At 43.0% G+C, this 20,775-nt stretch overlaps 1 protein-coding gene and 1 pseudogene across 4 annotated transcripts in view; both read right to left on the reverse strand.

Moving 5' to 3' along the window:
• Positions 1-522: 522 nt before the first annotated feature.
• POLA1 (DNA polymerase alpha 1, catalytic subunit) overlaps positions 523-20,775 on the reverse strand; it is a 299,926-nt gene continuing 279,673 nt past the window's right edge. For 3 of the 4 annotated variants that reach the window (XM_053917486.1, XM_053917487.2, XM_053917485.1), the window contains one exon: positions 523-1,940. In XM_053917486.1, the coding sequence (XP_053773461.1) occupies positions 1,795-1,940 (146 nt within the window). In that variant the 3' untranslated portion in view covers positions 523-1,794. The remainder of the gene's footprint in view (positions 1,941-20,775) is intronic. The other variant, XM_024569966.3, reaches the window with a different exon arrangement.
• Positions 17,099-17,529, reverse strand: LOC112313411 (large ribosomal subunit protein eL43-like; annotated as a pseudogene).

A 20,775-nucleotide genomic window follows, 5' to 3' on the forward strand; every position in this document is an offset into this window, starting at 1 on the left:
AACGGACAGGGCCCTAAACCCAGTGTTTCTACTTAAACTTGAGTATACGACACAGCAGAGAAAGGAGGAGAGGGTAAGGGAGAGGAAAGAGACGCCAAAGCAAGGTAGAAGGCGGCACCATCTCCATTGCTTTAACAAGTATTCCTTTAGGAGGGCCATGCTGGGTAACCTTTTTCTTGTGGGGTGCCCTTCTCTCAGTAGTCAGCACCTTTGCTCTCCATAAAGGGATGCCGCTGGGCTCTTGGCTTAGCTTTCTTTGGCTGCCCAAGTCAGCAAAGCACACAAGAAACCACACTTCATCTCTTAAAGGACCAACGTCCACTGAAATTTCCCTGAACGCACTCAGAACATTCGGATATACTATCATGCTGAGCATCTCTGAGCTGAGGTCCAACCAGGCTGAGGTTTAAGAGGGGGATCCCTTATCCCCGGCTGCCCCCTCTAATAACATTTTGTACCTGGTAAGTATTCACTGCAACTGGTTTTCCTTTAAGAAACTTTATTCTTTTTAAAAAAAAAAAGATTTTATTTATTTAATTTTAGAGAGAGGAGAAGGGAAGGAGAGAAATATCAATGTGTGGTTGCTTCGCGTGCCCCCCACCGGGGACCTGGCCCACAACCCAGGCATGTGCCCTAACCGGGAATCAAACCAACAACCCTTTGGTTTGCAGGCCAGCACTCAACCCACTGAGCCACACCAGCCAGGGCAGAAAACTTTATTCTTAAGTGAGGAAAAAAAAAAAAAAAGCGCAACACATTTTTCATTTATAAAAACACAGGTAAATAGTTTTAAAAATATAGCATAGTTGCACAGCAGAAATATATTTTGTTAGTATAAACTTATCAATGATGTAAGAAAGGCAAAACTGCTATAATGAAATATATTGAGCTTCTGGCAAAGAAGAAGTGAGAAAAATAGCACCAGAGGCAATTAGCCAATTAACCACCCCTCTGAATATATCATGATGATCCTTACCCCGACCTCTACATGTTTTTAATGAAATGTTACAGGATATCAAATTATTTTAAATGTGCTTTCCCACTGTAAAAACCTTTACCTGGATTTTCTACCTAAAGGGAAAAAGGAAGGAGAGTGCAAAGCACCTGCTAAGCATGCCTGTGTGTGTGTGTGTGTGACTTTGTAGCAATTCAATAAACAAGCCGTTTAGTCTATTTAGTGAGCACAAGGCTTGTTGGAAATCTCCCCCGTTGACTACGTATATAAAAGACAAGACTGAAAAGGACAGGACAGCCACTCCTGGAGCCAGTGGCTGGGAAGCACTTGGGTTTAGCCTGGGTTTAATTGGCGTGTGAAAAGGCAAAATATTAGCGCTCCTACCAGACTCCATGAACCCCTCCTTGTGGGGGCAGCTCTGCTGGAAGCCCCAGGGCAAAGCCTGCGGTCACTTGCATTCCAGCCACTGTCAATTAATTTCTCTTCTTTCACTGACCCACCTGCCCTAGAAATCCAGTCCCGAATCTGAATCCGAATCCAAAGCAGCTTGCTTGTCAGGTGCTTTGCAAAGGGTTACAGGGCCATGCTTCAACAGTACATGGTACACTGTAAGAGGAAGGCTGTTTTGATTTTCCCTGATGCTTGGCATTTTAAATATTTTCGCAGTCACTTCTAATAATTCCCCTCCCAAGCCACATGCACACAAAATGAGATGTAATCCCCAGGGAAAAGCGAAGCAGAGAAGCAGTTAAGACCCCAGCGGAGGTGATGGATCCATGTGCCAGGAAGCTGCTGCGGTTCACGCAAAGATCCCCGCTGCAGCCGCTTCTAGGGTGTCCTCAGCATTTGATAGCACAATCCACAAAGAGTTTGCTCAGGTTCACTTCAGTATAACCACTTTGCGACAAGAACTGCTCTGCTATGTTCTTGAGATTTTTGTAGTCTTGACGAACTTTGGTGGTAATATACTGCTTCCTCAATTTATCTAAAAAGAAATAAAAATAAAAGGATTACAAGCCTCAGAGGGAGCTTCGTTTTATTTTCCAATTACAGTTTGACATGCAATTTTACATTACTTTCAGGTACACAGCATAGCGATTAGACATTTATATACCTTCCACAGTACCCTCTCCGATGAATTTAGTACTCATCTGACAATGTACATAGTGATTACAATACTGTTGGCTCTACGCCATATATACGGTACTTTACATCCAGAGGGACCTTTTTAAAAGAACACTCAGTATTCCTTACGCACTAGAGAAGGGGGTGTGGGTTGTACTTGCAGCTCTGAGGCTTACATATCCTCATGGTCCCGTCGCTGGTGTACCCCTGGGCCAGTCCGTGACTGGGGGTGGGGGGGCTGAGACCCTGAGATTCCTCTGTGGAAGCCATCCTTCCTTTCCTCTGCCCACCACTTCTCAGCACCTAGCTGATTCAGTGCACTAGGGGGACACGGCCACCCTCCACGGATGAGAACTGCAGGTGCGCGCCCATGTGCAGCAGGCGAGGTGAATGCCACTTGCAGACGCCACTTTTGCAGCGCTGCTGAGTGTATGCACACAAATGCATGCTAAGTATGGATGTGGCGGGAAATACTTTGTCTCAAAGGAAGCCCGGGTCTCCCCGTGCCAACTTCCCGGGTTAGCTGGGCCTGGTTTCTTCTAGTCCTTCAGGTCTGTGTTCCTCTGCGACAGAAAACCTCCTCTGCTGGCAGAGACGAGGGGTGCCCTGTCTGGAGAGCACCTGTCCATTGGCAAGATTGCTTTTTTCTTCTTTGTCCACCAACTGAGTGCCCGTGAACTTTGGGTATGCAGCTGCCCCTCCTCTGCTTCCTGCTCCTTCCACGCACACTTCCCCGGCCTTCTGGTTTGGAGAGGGGCACTACCAGCCTGAAAGAAGCCCCTTTGTTTCCTTCCCCAGAGCCCGCTACCTCCACATCTGGTTCTTCTAAAGGAGCAGTAGGGCTGTGACACGCAGGTCTGATCTTTTGGGACAAGGGTGATCCCTGGGGGAGCCAACCCTGCTCTGGATGGTTAAGATGATACAGGTTTTGTTCCAAGCTGCCTGGCAACACTGTGAGGTTATTTGGAGAGGCCCACTGTTGTACAATCCCCATTTTCTGGCTGAGGAAACTGGGAGGTCAAGTCAGTTGCCTAAGGTCACACAGCGGGTAATTGGGGATTGGGAAGTACAAACCAGAGAGAGTAGGCCCTCAGAGGCTGGCCGGGCCAAGGTGCCGGGGGGAGCAAGGCTGATTGGCGCCGGGAATAGGAAAGCATCGAGAAGGAAATTATGTCAGTCACAGAAAGAGAAACCCACTGAAACAACAGAGCAACACTGAAGTCCACAAAGCACCCAGAAAACAAAAATTCGTTCTCAAGACTTTTGTTCCTTAACTACACATTCGCGTTTGTTCCTCACAACCTTTGCTAAATTATATCAACTGCCTTCCAAACAACAAAAATGTTAGAAGAAAGGACTGAAATGCCCTAAGGGGGTGGAAAAATGGAGGCAAGAAGGGGCGCATCATTAACCGGCCACAGAAAGACACTCTGAAAGTTCTAATTATTGGAGTCTGGGAATAGGCAACAATGGCCCCACAACCAGGGCGGCTGCTCCCGCAGGCCAGAGCCTGGGCGGCGCCCCGTGCATGTCAATGACACAGCCGCATGTGCCAGTGGGGACAGTGCATTGAAAGAGCTGCGGTGATGCGGAGCAGGGGAGGAAGAGAGAGGGCACAGCTCCCGATGTGTTTACCTCCTCTGCTGATGGGATATTGACTTTTCCCACCAGGTTGGTTAGAAAGGGGACTATTTATAGTGCCACACAGCAGAGTTAGAATGACAACCAGCATCACTTGGTGCTCTTCTTCATAAAAGACAACTGTGATCACCGGCATCTGCCACAGCCAGTCAATACGGACAAGGCACCATTCCATGCCAGTGTGAGATGCAGATAAAAGCTCCCACTTGCTTCCCCAATGAGAGTGTAATCAATAATGTATGGAAGGTCTTCTAGGAAGCCACTGCATGAGCTGTCGCAGGCCACAGGGCGTGGAGCTGAGGGGGAAAGGGCTCACCCCTTCTTCATGGTTTTTCTCTGCCCACTTGAGGCCCTTAGGCCACCCACATTAGGCTTCACATTGAAACTGTCACCCCGTTTCCTTTAATGCTCCACCCACTACTTTAGAACTCAAGGGTTTAAAATACTGCTGTTAAATGGTGGAAACCAGTAAATGTAGCCAGTAAAACCCCATTCCTTCTACCTGCTCTGGTTTGGGGAGTCGGTAAAGCAGCCATGGCCATAGGCCCTGCAGGCCAGCTGAGGGTAACTGTTAAAAGATTCCAAGAGGCCATAAGGCAAGAGGCCTAGAAGATTTGCAGCCATCCCGGCCCGGTGGCTGCCCCTGTCTCAACTAGCAGCACACACACACACACACACACAATCCAAACTTCACAGAGACAGGGAAAGGAAAGGCTCTTCCTACAAACACGCACATCAGCAAAATATACTCTCGTGGACTGCAGTATCACCGGAAGGCATTCACCTTAATACACCTGCAACGCGAATCCACTTGTCCTGGGAATCTCATTTGAGGACATGTATCGACTGCTTACTTACTCTGGTCACATGGATGCCTTAGGGTTATATGCTAATGACCAACAATATCCTGTCCCCAACCGATAGGAAGACAATGAAAAACAAGTCAGCCTAGATATTAATTACTCACCCAATGTTTCATCAGAAAATAAAATGAGCTGCTCATTTAAAAGTTGGTTTCTACTGATTACAATCTAAAACCTGAAAATATGCAAGTTACAGTATTTTCTACAGGAAATGAAGTAGGTCATCACCTGCAGGTTGAACTTGTCTTAAATATTGTATTTGAAAGTCAACTGATCAAATAAAACGTTAGAAGTATTTGAAACAAAAGAGTATATCCTCTCATCTGAGGAAACCATCTCTACTTTGGATATTTTGTCCGCGTCAGCAAAACAAAAATCTCTTTTAAGCTTCACGCTTTGGAAAACCCTTTCTGGACTTAAAGAAACACACTGAAATACAAACCAGGGGGCAAAGACATTTTAACATTGCCTACCGGTTATTTTATTTTAATTAAGGCAGGCTTAGGCACACAGGCAGCAGCCGTCTCTGTTCTGAATATCTGTTTCATTTATTTCCGTGCAAAGGTATCAAACAACAGTCAGTTATAATTGATTCTGTCAGGTGTTATACAGTCAGTCATAATTGTCTCTGTGTAGAGGTGTGTCAATTTACTATATTTGAATTAAATATTCTGTCAATTATGAAATCAGGTAATAATTTCAGTCAGTTTTTTAATTGCATGGCTTCCCACCATACAGTTCTCAGCTTTCCCACCTTTTCTAATCTGTAGCCTCCCTCCCTCAATGCAACACGAGCTCTGTCTAAGGGGTAGAATGCAGGAAGCTTTAGGAATTTGGGGGGAAAAAAACCTTCTTTATGGTTTAAAACCATTTGGCCTATATAGAGAGCTGTCAGAGCCTCTGGCCTGGCTGTCTTTCTCCTAAGCATCAATCAATAACCCCGTCTGGGCTATGCACAGTACCCGAAAGACCTCAAGTGACATCGATGTTTCAAAGACAAGCACATACAGGGCCCCAAATCAAATGACAAGTAGATAAACATTTTTCAACCGAAAGAACTAAAAAACACCATCTTCCATTCAATTCCTATTTAGAAGAACTTTACAAGGCACAGTGCCAGGCACACACAGCATGCGATGCATTTATCGACTAGCCAACCGCCTAGAGGACCATTCTTTGCCTGTTAAATCCCATCTTGGATGCTAAAGTATATCTAAGGCTGAAGAGTCTCTCTGTTACTCCACTATCCAGTTCCATTCCTACTTTTAAATAATTACGTTCAGTTTTCTTGTTCTCTTTTTTGTTGATACCAAAATACAGCCTTCAAACAGAATAAAATATCCATGGTTTAGCTCAAGTGCTCTATAGGCTGAGCTGACAAGCATTTAGAAGTGAGATTAGAATTCTCTCCCCCATTGGTCTGGTTCATGTTCAATAAACACAGGCTTCCTGCAGCCTGGCGGGGCCGAACAGTGACCCTTCATGCTCCCAGCGAATGGAGGTGCTGCAGGGCCCCACCGCCAGGAAGGGCTGGTCACTGGAAGTTGGGAAAGAGCAAGGGGTGATGGGAGAAGGGCGGAGACAGGGCAAGCCAATGTGAAGAATGCCGTGTCTAGAGTGAAAAATAGAAGGGGAAGCGGTGCTCCTTACCTTATTTCACTGGAGAAAGAGTCACCTTGGAAGAGATAAAAAAAATGTCCTTTCAACTGGATGAAGTGATTCTATCGGGGTTGGGTTTGGGGTGTTTGTATTTGTCATGTCGGAAGAAAATTGCCCGTGCAGCCCCCTTGCTGAGGTTATAAAAAGTACTGTCAACCACACTGGACAGAATTTTGGAGGGGGGGTGCAGAGAGGGGAAAAAAACACATTGTGCAGGATCATTAAGCACTGTTGTATAAATAAAGTTAGAAGATCAAACGGAAGAGGGGACTCGGGTTAAATGCTGGAAGACAAGCTTAAATAAAGTTCTAAGAAAAAAGCAAGGCACGCTGTAATTCCAAGAACCTATTACTTCAGACAATTTACTTCAAAAAATAAAATCAGAATGGTAAATGATTACCCAAAAGCAATCATGTCATCATCACTGAGAGATGGAATAAAATAATTTTTTGTGAAGTGGCTGAATGAGAGCAACTTAAAAGCCACGGAGCCTGTCAGAAGCACATTATTTCTTTTTACACCCCGTTTCCCAATTCATCTCAGTGCTGCTGACTAACCTCGGCTCCCAGCAGGTGGAGCATTTAAAATAAATAGCATTTCCTACAAAACGCGCTCCAACTGCCCCATGACAGACGCTTCCAATTCCCGGCCAGCCACTGGATCAGCTTCAGCGGTATCTAACAAGGTGTAAATACAATAACAAGCATGTAATTAAGTGAGCATGATGAAGTTAATGGAGATAATTCATTCCATTTTGGGCTTATGAATATTCTATTAGATGTTATCAGGCAGCTGGAATAGCTGTTAATTTAATCATCATTCAGACCAGCAAAATGTTCTTTGTGCGAGCATAATTGCAGAGAATGAATAATTGATTTGACAATTGTACCAGTGGATTTCAAACAGTTCTGTGCGCTCTCAGAGCAGGAAGGGAGGAGAAGTGGAATACTCAAAGCACTGAAGAGGTGGCAGAGAAGCCAGCCTGTAAATTGAACATTATCAGGACACAGATAAAGGACAATTTTTATTTTATCAATGCAACACAATTACATTACAGTGCGCTAGTAATCATTCTGCCCACACTTTAAAAAGGGAAATAAATTACTCTTCATGGGAAAGGACAAAAAGAAATATCAAAACCATTTAGGATCCATTGATATTGGATATTTAATTTTTTTGCATTACATTTTATTATAGGAAATATCAAGCTGTGTTTGAAATTGCTGGCACATTTAACTCCGTTACCTGCAATCAGGTACACAGATTGTATTTTACGCGTATCTGTATTCCAGCATGTTCTATAAATTACAATGACTTTATTGCAATTTTTTAAAACTACCCTAATGTTTAAAAAGGGCCATTACTGTGGTATACAAGAGCGTTGTACACTTTACCAGACCTCAGTTCTGGATGCATTGAGCAAAAGTTTATTCTCCAAATGGTTCTATGATACTGCACCTGCGCAGAAAAGTAGCAACAAAACGTTGATGTTCAAGCGCAGGTCGCCATGTGAAACTAAGTTTTATGAAGGATAAACTCTACCAAAGGCCTAGGGTTGTAAGTCACTGCCCCAGTGGAAAACATGTGACTCCCCCCACCAGGCCCCCGGGATGGCTACAGCTGCAATTTGCCAACATCCTTCATTGCACTCTATTCCACAAGCGTGTAATTTAATCAAAGCCAATTGGATAGATAGCAAGCACAGTGGAATTTGATGTGAGCGCTATTTTATAATACCCATGAAGTCATGAGAAAATGGAAATATTCTAAATACCTTAATGTCTAATCAATGTTCAGTGACAGACAAGAACCGCGAAGACTGACCCCAGGGCAGCAGGGCTCAAAGCGGGGGTTGGCAGGTGGGAAAGCAGAATCACCTGGGAAGTTTGTCTTTCAAAATAGTCGTTTGATTTTCACCACCCAACTCCATTCTCATAGGTTTTTGTGGGGCAAACGGGAGGGGGGAGAAATGTGTGTGTGTGTGCTCACTTTTTATTTTTATTTACTTTTCAGAAGATTTAGTTTTAGAGAGGGGGAAGGGAGGGAGAAAGAGAGAGAGAGACACTGATGTGAGAGAAAAACATCGGCCGGTTGCCTCTGGTATGCACCCTGACTAGGGACCCAACCTACAACTCAGGCGTGCACTGACCGGGGATCGAACCTGTGACCTTTCCCTTTGCGGGACAACGCCCAACCTACTCAGCCACACTGGACAGGGCTGTTTGCTTGCTTTTAAAGCATTCCCAGATTCTGATAAGTTTACACCTCCCCCAACAAGGACCAGAACTATAAAACTTACAGGTATGTCCAATTTCATTGATGTCACAGCCTTGTAGCATCAAAAAAACATTTCCCACCAATACCATTCATCCCGAAGACTCCTGTTGTTCAGCCCTGACCCATGTAGTTCAGTTGGTTGGGCATCATCACAAAAATCGCCATTTTGATTCCCAGTCTGAGCACATGACTGGGTTGCCGGCCAGGTCCCTGGCTGGGGGGGTGTGAGAGGCAACGGGTTGATGTTTCTCTCACATCAAATGTTTCTCTCCCTGTCTTTCTCCCTCCCTTCCCCTCTCACTAAGAATAAATAAACTATTTAAAAGAGAAACACTCTAGTTGTTCAAAGGTTTGTGCCTGCCAACAATATCCAAGAAGTATACACAATTGCTTTACTGTTCACATACCATTTCTAATCTTGGTGTTTAATTATCTTAATCTCTATTTATACAGTTTCTAAACCTGGGTACATTAAAAAATTCAGACTGACTAATATGCTATTTGGTGACATGCACTACCCATGGGATCTGGAAATCATTTACCCTGGAGTTAGCAGGGTGTGGGTGTGGGTGTGGGCATGGGTGTGGGCCAACACACTCCTGAGGAGGAGGAGCAGACAGGGGAGGGAAAGAAAGTGTATCTGTATTAAGAGCAGTCACTATAGATGGGGAGTTGGCATTGGCTTCAGAATCAGAAATTCTGGACTCATTTTCTGGGCTCTTATCTTTGAATGTCAAGCCCCTGCTTATTTCCCTTCACTTTTTAAAATTTATTTTTATTTTTATTTTAGAGAGAGGAAGAGAAACCTCGATGTGAGGAACACTAACTGGTTGCCTTTCCATACGTGCCCCAACCTTGGGATCGAACCCACAACCCAGGCATGTGTCCAGACCAGGACGGCACCCAACCAACTGAGCCACACTGGCCAGAGCTATTTTCCTTCACTTTTTAATGAATGAGTAGGCTGAAGGGTTAGTGTGCCTAGGCAGTCTCTGGGATCAAATTAATGCTCAACAAATGTTAGTTATTGACAATGATGGCAATAAACAGGTGGTAAAAGCTATGGTCCACTGTTAATGGTCATTTTTCAAAGGCGGGAAAAGAAAAAGCCCTCAGGGTATAGCAAATCTGCATAACCACACGCCAGTCTGGGTCAAAGGCTGTGTCACCAGCAAAGCTCTTGTCCTCTTCAGGTTACATGCAAAAGAACATGGGCCTTGCTGTGGTTGCTACTTAATCCTGTGGGTATCTTCCTTTCTCATCAGCCTCCTGTTCTCACAGCCCATGCCACTAGGTAGAGGAGAGTTCAGATCTACGTAAATGGTTGGAACTATGGTTGGGCCATATGCGGACATCTTAGACACTGCCTGTCGGGAGGGGCCACTGCTCTGGGTAAATGGTGGGAACACAGGAAAATAGGAATAAATATATGTATTACAAAACGCTCACCGACTTGGTGCGGGATGCCTGAGAGATGGGGGAAGATCTAAGGCCTTAAGAAGCCTGAGAGAAAACAGAAAGAGGAAGTCAAAGGTGTATTTTTAAATGACTGCTTACCAGCAAACTCATTATCCAAGAATATATGAAGGCAAATTCTGTACCAGGTACATTTTTTGGCTGCTCTGGAATTAATGTTTATGGAAAATGGATATGGTTTTGGATTTCTGACTCATCAGATACAAACTAAATATTAAAGCAATCCAGCTGCTTAGAAAACCAACCATGGAGCCCGAAATACCAGTGTTTTCAGGATATCAGGCTTAGCAACCTTTACCTTCTTGAATTCTATGAACTGATACGCTGCACTCTCTCTGGGATGAGTTCTTCCATTAAGCTAATGTGATTTTGTCTCTTGGAAACATAGAGATTGTGGTGTATTCCTTTCCAGGATGTATCAGTGATGCTCTTAAGTAGGATGCTCATCAGAAACCTTGAAACCTTAACTGGTTGATCATCAAGATGGCCACCGCCCCTCTTCACAAACTCTTCTACTTGATCAAAGACTCCAGGGTCTTCCAGGGGAGGTAACAAGCGGCAGCACCCCACGCTAGTTAGCTGTTTTAATACTGGCACCCCTCCTCCACTGTAACTAACAGCAAGGCTCGAGGGGAACGGACTGTCCTAAGGAAGGAACCTGTTCTTACAGAAATGCTGGAGGCTTCTGTGAGACAAGGTGGCCTAAGTTAAGCCACTAATATATACAAGCTGAATGGAATTTAAATTCCCTCTATAAAACTGGGCAAGTATTTGGAAAGGTTGACCTAAACACGACTGAAGAAGGCTTTCTGTCGAAACAGATGGTCCCTTTAGCTTCTTCCTTACAAGGATGGCCAAGCACTGATCATACTGGCTGACTGCCAAATGGGGGGTTATTTACTGGAAGCAGTAAAGAAATAGTTGGCGGTATTTTACACCTTTCATTATTACAGCAAGGGTTAGCAAACTATGGCCTGAAGGCCAAATCCAAGTTGCCACTTGTTTTCTTGGAACACAGCCATGCCCATTCGTTTATTGTCTGCGCTCAGTCACGATAGTGAAGGTGAGTATCTGTAATGGAGATGGTCTGGTTCTCAAAGCTGAAAATATTTACTATCTGACCCTTTACAATTTTCTTTTTTTAGAAAAAAGATTTTATTTATTTATTCTTAGAGAGGGGGAAGGGAGGGATAAGCAGAGGGAGAGAAACATGAATGTGTGGTTGCCTCTCACGCACCCCCAAGTGGGGACCTGGCCCGCCACCCAGGCACGTGCCCTGACTGGGAATTGAACCGGTGACTCTTTGGTTTGCAGGCTGGTGCTCAATCCACTGAGCCACACCAGCCAGGGCAATATCTGACCCTTTATAGAGAAAAAAAAAATCTGCCAATTCCTGATATAATAAAGAGGGGTGAGAACATACACATTCTATTACTTCAGCCTAACAACAATCCCATGAGTTAAACACAAGAGATGCTACGACCATGAGGAAACGGGACCAGAAGGCTTTTTTGCAAGGTCATACGTCTTTCCTCCAGGGGTGTCCAACCTTCTGGCATCTCTGGGCCACATTGGAAGAAGAGTTGTCTTAGGCCACACATTAAATATATTGTGACACATAATGACAACCAAATCTCATCATATTTTAAGTAAATTTACGATTTTGTGTTGGGCCGCAGGTTGGACACCCCGACTGTGGAGAGGGACACCCCGAGAAACCCTTATTCTCCTACTCCCCAGTCCGCACAATTTAGCTTTAAAAATGCACAAGTCCTCTTTGGCGCTCTTTTATAATATTTTCCATCTGTGGCCCAGGCAATTGAAAGTCTTTCGAGTTTTAGCCAATGTTGACTCAGGACGCTAGAATGGACATGTTCATTTTCCCCCCATGTCAAATGTTGATTCTAGGGTCTGTAAGGCAAAACATATGTGTTCAAATGCATCCCAATAAAATCCTGAATCCTTATTTCAGTTCCTGCTTTGGCTTTTCTTGGATGAAAGACAAATGATATTGAAGTGGAAAAGATGGCATAAGCACATTGGGAAATGTTCCATTGACCATTCTAGACTCTTCTCAAATAAATGCACAAAACCCTTGTGGTAAAACTTAAGAAAATCGTTTCTGTCTGCTACTTTTAAAAAATGGCCTCCATCAAGGTATTCTTTTGAGAGAATCTGTTAGTAGCTAGGAAAACTCACCCCCTCTATGTCTCTAAGTTTAACATGCACATTTTTAGCTGCCAAGAAAGAACGTTCTGCATTTTTACTATCATAATCCTCAATGTATACTTTTTAATGCTGAGTCCAAAGCTAATTACAAAACGGGTCTTATTGATTTGCAAATTGTTGCTATCCATTTAAAGCTAAGTCACATTTACAACTCAATGATTAAAAGGGAAAGCGGTGTGTTTTTTACATGGTACAGTACTTGATTAAGTCACCGAATTCTCTGAAGCCTCTGACCTCGGTAAGCAGTCTCCCGGCCCTCATTTCCTTCACTTTGCAGATGAAAGCAGGGAGTTGGGGGTGGGGGACAGGCAGGTAGTGGAAGATAAGACAGAATCACAGAATGCTCAAACCACAATTCCACAGGAAAAGCAAATGGTGCTGAGGGAGCTCTAGCTGCTCTCATGTATGCATCCCTCCACGGAAGGCAGTCTCCTTCCCGTATTAAGACAAGACCACTCACAGTTTCACACTGGACAGCATGCAACGGATTCATCTAGACGGCACTCGGGAGTGGGCTGTTTATGAATATTGACTGTATCATTATCAGAGCCTCTCTCTCTTCATACTTGTTTTAGAAACTGAAAGAAAATATGGCTCTGAAATGTGCTTGAATATAAGCCCAGGAAACCAATGTGATACCTGGGAGAGAACTCTGGAAAACCGTAAGGCTGAGAGGACTTTGGAGTTAATAAATACTGACTGGTGGGGCACTAATCAATCAATCCTCGTCTCTACCACCACATGGCCATATGCCTCATGAGCAAATAACCACTACGATTCCGTGAACCCACAGGAGAAGCATTTATTATTAACTCGTTCAACAAATATTTACTGGGTGCCTACTAGGTGCCAGATACTGTTCTAAGTTCTGGGGATACAGGAATGAACAAGACAGACGAAAATGCCTGCCTTTATAAGGTTTGGAGTCTGATGACAGAATAGATATGATCAACATAAGGAGAAAAATCCATTAGAGATAAAGATAAACATTCTTTAGAAAAAAGGCAGTGCAGAAATCTGAGTTCTTTTTATTATTACTGCAGTGCATCTAACAGATCACAATTCAATTATTTTGAGCACAGATTGTAGGTTATTTATGTAATTTTTAAAGTCTAAAATTCTGAGGAAATGGAGCAGGCTTGAAGTATAGTGTTACCGCTGACCTCAAAATAGCGTATCTGTTGGCCTTGAATTTAAAAATGTGGCTCACTCCAAAATACATCAAATGCAACACATACAGCTGCCATCTGTCCTATAGTCATAGTAGGAGTCCCTTTCATTCACAAGAAAAGCCAGTGGAGGGGGGAAGGGCCTTGAGATGGAGAGAGGATAAATTCCATTTGCGCTATTAAAAAAAAGTAGAACAGTGAACCCAGCAGTTGAGAAGTGAAGATAAAAAGAAGAAAACAGTAATCTTGCTATAGAAACCACAGAATTATGTTCTTGCTCTTCCCCCACTTTTTTTTTTTTTTGCTTTCACATTGTACAAACTCTAGCACCCTGAACAACTCACTCTCCTGCTATTTCCAGCACTTTAAAGAAACTTTTCAACATTTCTGTTTGACACATTTTTCAACAGGGAGGTTTAGACAATAAGTAAACAGGTAGTGAAAGGCTATTTAGAGAGCTGGTCAGTGACAGTAATAATAAAGGGAAAAAGCCCCACCAGAGCAGAACATCTATCCTATGTGTAGCAGCCACAGACAGCACATGACCTCTGACAAACAGTTTTCAGAGTAATTTTAATGCTACTCTGGATTTAACTTGACTAACTGGTAGCAATTGAGCACATCTTTTTTTCCCCTTTTTTTTTTGTGGCAGCAGTTATCTAAAATGCTACAATAACAGCATCAAAAGTAGAACGGTGGAAGATTGGTTTTCCATTGTGCTGCTGAACTGGCATAATGCCCACTTTAAAAGCAATTCGCTGCTCATCACTGAAATCTGGCAGACACGACACTAAATGCCTTGAGAGAGAGAGAGAGAGAAAAAAAAAAAAAGGGACTTGAGAAGGGGAAACCCACTCCAACCACCACGCAAAGAGGGGAAAAAAGAACGCCACAGATGATGAATCTGGGTAAGAAGAGAAAATTGACTAATAAAAAGTTTAGCGTTGCCTGCAGACTCCAACAGGCTGTACTTAATTTGTTAGAAGATTTTGTCTACAGGTCTGTATTAGTAATAGCAGAACAAAACAAAAGCAAAATATATATTTATGTCTGTCTATTGTTCTGATGAAGCAAAAACCTAGTGAGTTCCGTCAATCATTTGTCAAACATGTCTTCCCCGTTTTATTTACCACCAAATATAATGAGTAAATATGTGATAATAAAACTCTTCTTTTTACATGGACATGTACAATTTTTCCTCCTGCTAAATACAGGTAATGATTTAGGAAGCTTTCAAAATGTCTTTTTACTGTCAATAAAACTAATTCTATTCCCATTTTCCCATGGGGGAAAAAAAAAGCTTTACAAACGAAAATTCAAATTAAAATTCTGATTATAGTGTAGTGTGACAACACCTGTATTTATAATTTTACTGTCAGCTAGCTTGTAGTGTTTAACAATAGCTCGAAGTAGAAAAATAATTGGAATTTGTCGGTAACATGCCAGATGACGGCACTGGGAGCTTTGCTACACTGCAGCAAATTTGGTTTGATGGCAAAATACCCTCACCGAGGTTTCTACAGATCAAAGGTTATCGGGGCTGGAGAGAGGCCGGTCCCCCAGGAATGGGCCTTCTTCCTGAATTTGGAATCCAGAATTTGCATCCAGTAAGTGAAGACTGCTATGACCCGGAAGTGTGCTCCTGGCCCCTCATCTCCCCTGAAGCCATGCAAACGGTGCCAACACAATCTAGTTTCTAGAGTGACTCAAGGACAACAAAGATCAGATAAGTAAACCTCGATAAGGAAACCCTGTTGTTTCTAAATTAGACGGATGACTTCATGTAGCTTTGAACTTGGCAGAAGCGGGTGGGATGATGGGGGATCCATCAGGTGACAAGAAGCACACTTGGGGACTAACTGAAAAGCACCCAGGTGGAACAGGAAAAGACCCTGGTAACTGCTAAGGAAAAGCTCGCTTTCCATTTCTCAAAGGCTGCACAGCCAGGAGCGTTAGAGATGTTTATTGTACTCGCTCATCTTCAATTACCACAGATAAATAATATAGGTACCCACACAGATGCCTAAGACTTGCTATTTATCAAAAGCTTAAGAGAGAACTTATACATCCCACTTACACTTTTCCTGAAGCGATATGGAGAAAAAAAAATTATTTAAAGCAGTGTTCTGCTGTCAACTTGGATCTTTCAAAACTCATAAACACATGCTAATCTCCACACACAACTTGCCTCACTCTAATCTACAAGTGAAAAGCCCATCTTTTTCATTATCTTAAAGATGAAAAAAAAGCCACATACAAAAGAAAAACAGAATGACAGTGATGTTTTAGTTTACACTAGATATGGCAACACACACAAACTGTCAAAACTATGGAATGAAAAAAGCTGTTATCAAGCAACTGTCAAGAGAGTCCTCTGAGATTTGGAAATCTTGTGTTTATTGTAACTACTGCACATTACACAAAGAAAGAAACATCCCTCTCCTTGCTCTTGCTGCTAAATATCATGCAAGAGAACACAGGCTTCTCCCTCAGTATTTAGATTAATTTTTTCCCTTGTGTGTAATTCTGTGCTTGACAGAGCTGCGCCCCTCCTCCCAGCTTTTCCACAACATGGCCAAAGTTCAGAGAGAAACTTGAGGTTACATCAAACATTATTTCATTTCGAAAGCCATCACCGCCTCATTTCAAGTTGTTAACTGGTTGTCTATCTCTAAGAGTGGAATCTGTTAACATCAAAATGCATAGTCTTCACCTGAATGATTTTCCTGACTTAGTTCTGCAAAGAGAAACACATAGTTGAAAAGGCACCGACACTTACCATAACATGATTTTAATTCATGACTCTCTCTCTCTTTTTCCATCTCCCTATTAATGCACAAACAGAATAAACCCAAATCCCTAAAGGAAAATGACTGTCTTATAAGGGGGAGACAGGGGAAAATATAGGGTCCAAATCTCTTCCACAGTGCATGGATTTTGCAGGTCACTCCCCGATCCCCAACCTAAGGGGCAAAATTTCCCTTGTAATCTAACCTGAGTCGGTACATTTTACTGTATTTGCTAAGATGGCCTTTCCACTTAAACACAGCGGCTGCATCACTCCGTCTAACTTGGAATTCGTGCTCCGAGGCTCCACTGCTGAGCGCCGCAGATGCCCCTTGAATCTAAGTGAAAGCCTTCTTCAGGTGTTTCCACTTGGATTTTTCATGTTTCCTTTAAATGCAAAATACTCACTTTCTGGCATTTCTCAGGATGGAGACAAACTGGACAGCAGAACCCTTACTATGAGTGTAACTGCCTGGTTTCAGATGAACCGTGGGTCAAATCAAATCACAAAATACACCAATGTGGAAAAAATGTTAGCAATGCATGGGCTGACATATAGAACACTAGTCTTAACTCTTGGCCAAAGAGATGGCACTGAATTTACTGTACATCTTGCTGGCATCTTTTCCTGTGTGGAGAGCTAATGAGAATACGGGCACACCACTGATGGATGCGTGGGCCACCTCAGTGATGTCGAAAGCAAGGCAATTTGTCTGAAGTGGATCCTGTCTCTAAATAGGTAATGGTCACCCAATGCTTAGAACATACTTATTTTAGGTTTCAGTGACCTGGTATGACTCAATCAGCAACAGAATAGGTCAAATTTTAACCTGAGGTACACTGTCATGTCAGTTTCCTAAAAATGAAGATGCCTGTCTAGCAAAGAACATCTAAATTCCTCTAAATCCCCCCTTTTTTTTGGTTACATAAATTAACCCATTTATTATTGGCTAGCAATGTTTCAAATTGTGGAACTCCTACTGGTCTTTCAACTCCTTCAGTCTTCTGATGGCAGACTTGCCTGTGACAGCAGAAGTGGGGCTGTGGGTCCAGCCACCACCAGCAGCCGTTTTAACGCAGGAGCCACAGAGTCAGATCCCCACCGTTCGCCTCTTCATTGGTTTTGCCACAGAAGAAGCAAGTGTATTTGGCGTGCTGGCTGATCTCAATTTTCTTCCTCATTTTCCTGAGGCAGGCGCCATAACGGGTGCCGTATTTACCAATGATTCCGACTTTCTTGGTGCGTTTAGCCATTGTGCTGCAAAGGAGGTCGGACCCCAAGAGCTCTAAAGCTCTTATATAATCTTTTATGATTTTAAAGTAGCCCTCAATTATTAATAAAGAGAAGAAAAGAAATATTGACATGTTTTATCACTTGGATTCTCTCATACTACTTTAGGGTAAGTGGCCAATTTACATTCTTTTTATGCAATGAAAATCAAGTTTTATTCTATTATCTTAATACCAACCAGTTCTCTGTTCATGAAAATTTGAGACAAACAGTTAAAAAAATTTGACCTGGCTGGTGTGGCTCAGTAGATGGAGCGTGGGCCAGCGAACCCAATGGTGGCTGATTCGATTCCCAGTCAGGGCACATGCCTGGGTTACGGGCCAGGTCCCCAGTAGGGGGCACGTGAGAGGTAACCACACATTGATGTTTCTCTCCCTCTGCTTCTCCCTCCCTTCCCCTCTCTCTAAAAATAAATAAATAAAATCTTTTAAAAAAAATTTCCCCCTTAGTCTAATGACAGTTTGTCAAGTTTTATGCAGAAAAAGGAGCTAACTTGATGAAGTTATGACAACTGGTCCACTGAGTAAGTTTGGGGACATCACTTTTAATTATTCACACAATTTACAAACCATTATCACTGTGCACAAACCATTATCATTGTAAACAAAGCAGTTAAGTTTAAAATGTGCTCTTGAGGTAGACTGTTTGGGTTTGAATCCTCAATCTGCCATCAACTTGCTTTGTTACCCTGAACAGGTTTCTTGACCTCTGTGTACCACCATTTCCTCATCTGTCTGTAGGGATAATAATAGCACCTACTTCATAAGGTTGTCGTGGGAACAAAATAAAACACGAAACATGCTTACTGTAGTGTCTGAAACATGCTTAGTGATCAGTAAATGTTAACTATTTTATTACTATTCACATACTTAGTACTATTATATAGTTTGAATCGTAGGGATTATCTACAATCTACCCAAAAAGTAAAAAACCCCTCTATTTCCTATCATTTCACTTGGGTGGAAGAAGAGCTAATAAGACCACTGCAAATCTCCTGAATTCTGTATTTTAAGGCTTTTGGATTTCATGAAGGTACAAATAACAGTACAGATTTAAGTGGACATTTCTTTATTAATTTTTAGTTGATTATAGAGAGAGAGAGGAAAGGAGAGAGAGCAAGAGAGAAATACAGAGAGAGAAACACTGATTTGTTGTTCCACTTACACATTCATGGGTTGAGTCTTGCTCTGACCGGGGACTGAAACTACAACTTGGTATATCGGGACGATACTCTAATCAACTGACTGACCAGGCCAGGGCTCTTCCTTAATATTAATAAAGAAAAAAGAAGGAAATTTGCCTTACAAATACATATTTTTTGAATTCCTAGAACATAAATTTGGACAAAATTCAAAATGCACAAATAAATCTACAGTGCAAACCCTCAAATTTCTGGTTCAAGATGGCACACTAAATATATATATTTAGCTCTGTAAACTCCTAAATCTCCACTAAAATTATAGTGATGGATTTCTTAAAAGACATAATAAACTTCAAGGAAGAGGGTAATAGGAGTGGAGGTGCCAAAGGCAAAACCTAGAAAGCAGAGGATGAGGTCATTTACATAACAGATCTTAGGAGGCTGGATTCTAAACTGGGACTGGGGAGGGTTGAAAAGGAACCTGGTTTATCCCATAGAACTCCCAACGGGTCATGAATTGGTGCCTCAAGGTATCTCTGGAAGAACTGGTGAAGGGCATTCTTAGAAGATGGTTGAAGTATGTTTGAAGAACAGACCCCAGACCCCTACCTCCACTATGTAGGAAGGCTTATTCTCTGGTGTGGGTCTCCGAAATGAGGAGCACACCCTGCATTCTCATGTTGAGACCCCGAGTTGCCTTTCCCCCAGATACTGGCAGCCAGGCTGATCCCCACCCCCAACCCCAGGGAGGAGATTAGAAAAGTCTTCTGTGTGGAATCTGACCGGCCTCATGAGAAAATACTTCAAGTAACTGACAGATTACACCCATGAAATGGGAACTAGAGAAGGGTCTTAGAAATTAAAAGCATAATAGTAGAAAAAAAAATTAACTGGGAACAAAGAGGAGATAATCAAAGAAGAAATCCAAGAAAATTTCCCCAAACTCTCCACCAAATGGCCAACACCATGAATGAAAACTGCGCCCAGCCCTGGCTGGTGTTGCTCAGTGGATTGAGCACCAGCCTGCAAAAAAAGGATCACCAATTAGATTCCCAGGCAGGGCACATGCCTGGGTTACGGGCCAGGTCCCAAGCAGGGGGCACATGAGAGGCAACCACACATGGATGTTTCTCTCCCTCTCTTCTCCTCTCTCTAAAAATAAACAAACAAACAAATAAATAAAATCTTAAAAAAAAAGAAAAAAGACAACTGTGCCCAGACCAATGCACCATCATGAAGGCGTCCCTGATTGGGTGCAAAGGAGATCCTATACCTTTCTAAAAAGGGACAAGCAATTTAAGAAGGTCACATATAGAAAGGCTTGGGAATCACAAATGTTTCAAAAAAATGCAGTAGAACAATGTTTCCAAAATTATGAAGGAAACTGAGTTCCAGCTTATAATTGTGTCACTACGATTAGGTATGGGGGTGCATTAAGGACATTTCAAGGCAAGCAAGGTCTCAAAAACTTCACGTGCTATGGAAGCTACTGGAAGAGGTACCCTACCTCTCCCCTAAAGAGGAACACTAAACAAAGATATCGACTAGAGAACAGAAGGAGTTGGAAGTGAGTGACATGTGAGGGCAATAGCCAGATGAGGGTAAGAGGTGATCTCCAGGAGAACAGCTGTGCATCAGGCCATGAGATCCATCAGCCCAAATACCAAATCTGTTTGAACTGGGCTAAGTGCAGGTGTAGATAACCAGCAGCGGGGCTGGTATGTATATATAAATACTGGCTACTGACCTGCCAGAATCGTGCCATACGTGCCTTATGAGCATGGGGGGGGGGGGGTGAGCGGGGCGGGAGAGGTGCATATGTGCGGTGTGGGTGGCAGCAGGGCGCCAGATCCTCATCATCCACCGCAGGAAATGACTGGATAATGCAGTCTGTGTGTGTCACTTAGAGATTAGGAGGCAGATACTAGAAGAGCAGCAGAGCGAGTTACAAGCGGTTGTTTTGAGGTCTGGGGAATGGGAGCACTATGGGAAAGGGACTGCTCTCTGTAACCAGCCACACTGAACTTTTGATACTTGGACAATTTGGAAAACCTCGCTATCCTGTAACAAGTGGCAGGAAAACCTTGGCTCTGTCAAAGTGTTTGGGTAACTGAATTTGCAGAGAAGGCTGGAGGTTATTCCATGAATTACAGGAACTTGAA

The sequence above is a fragment of the Desmodus rotundus genome, chromosome X, assembly GCF_022682495.2.
Source record: "Desmodus rotundus isolate HL8 chromosome X, HLdesRot8A.1, whole genome shotgun sequence".
NCBI classification, from domain to species: Eukaryota; Metazoa; Chordata; class Mammalia; order Chiroptera; family Phyllostomidae; genus Desmodus; species Desmodus rotundus.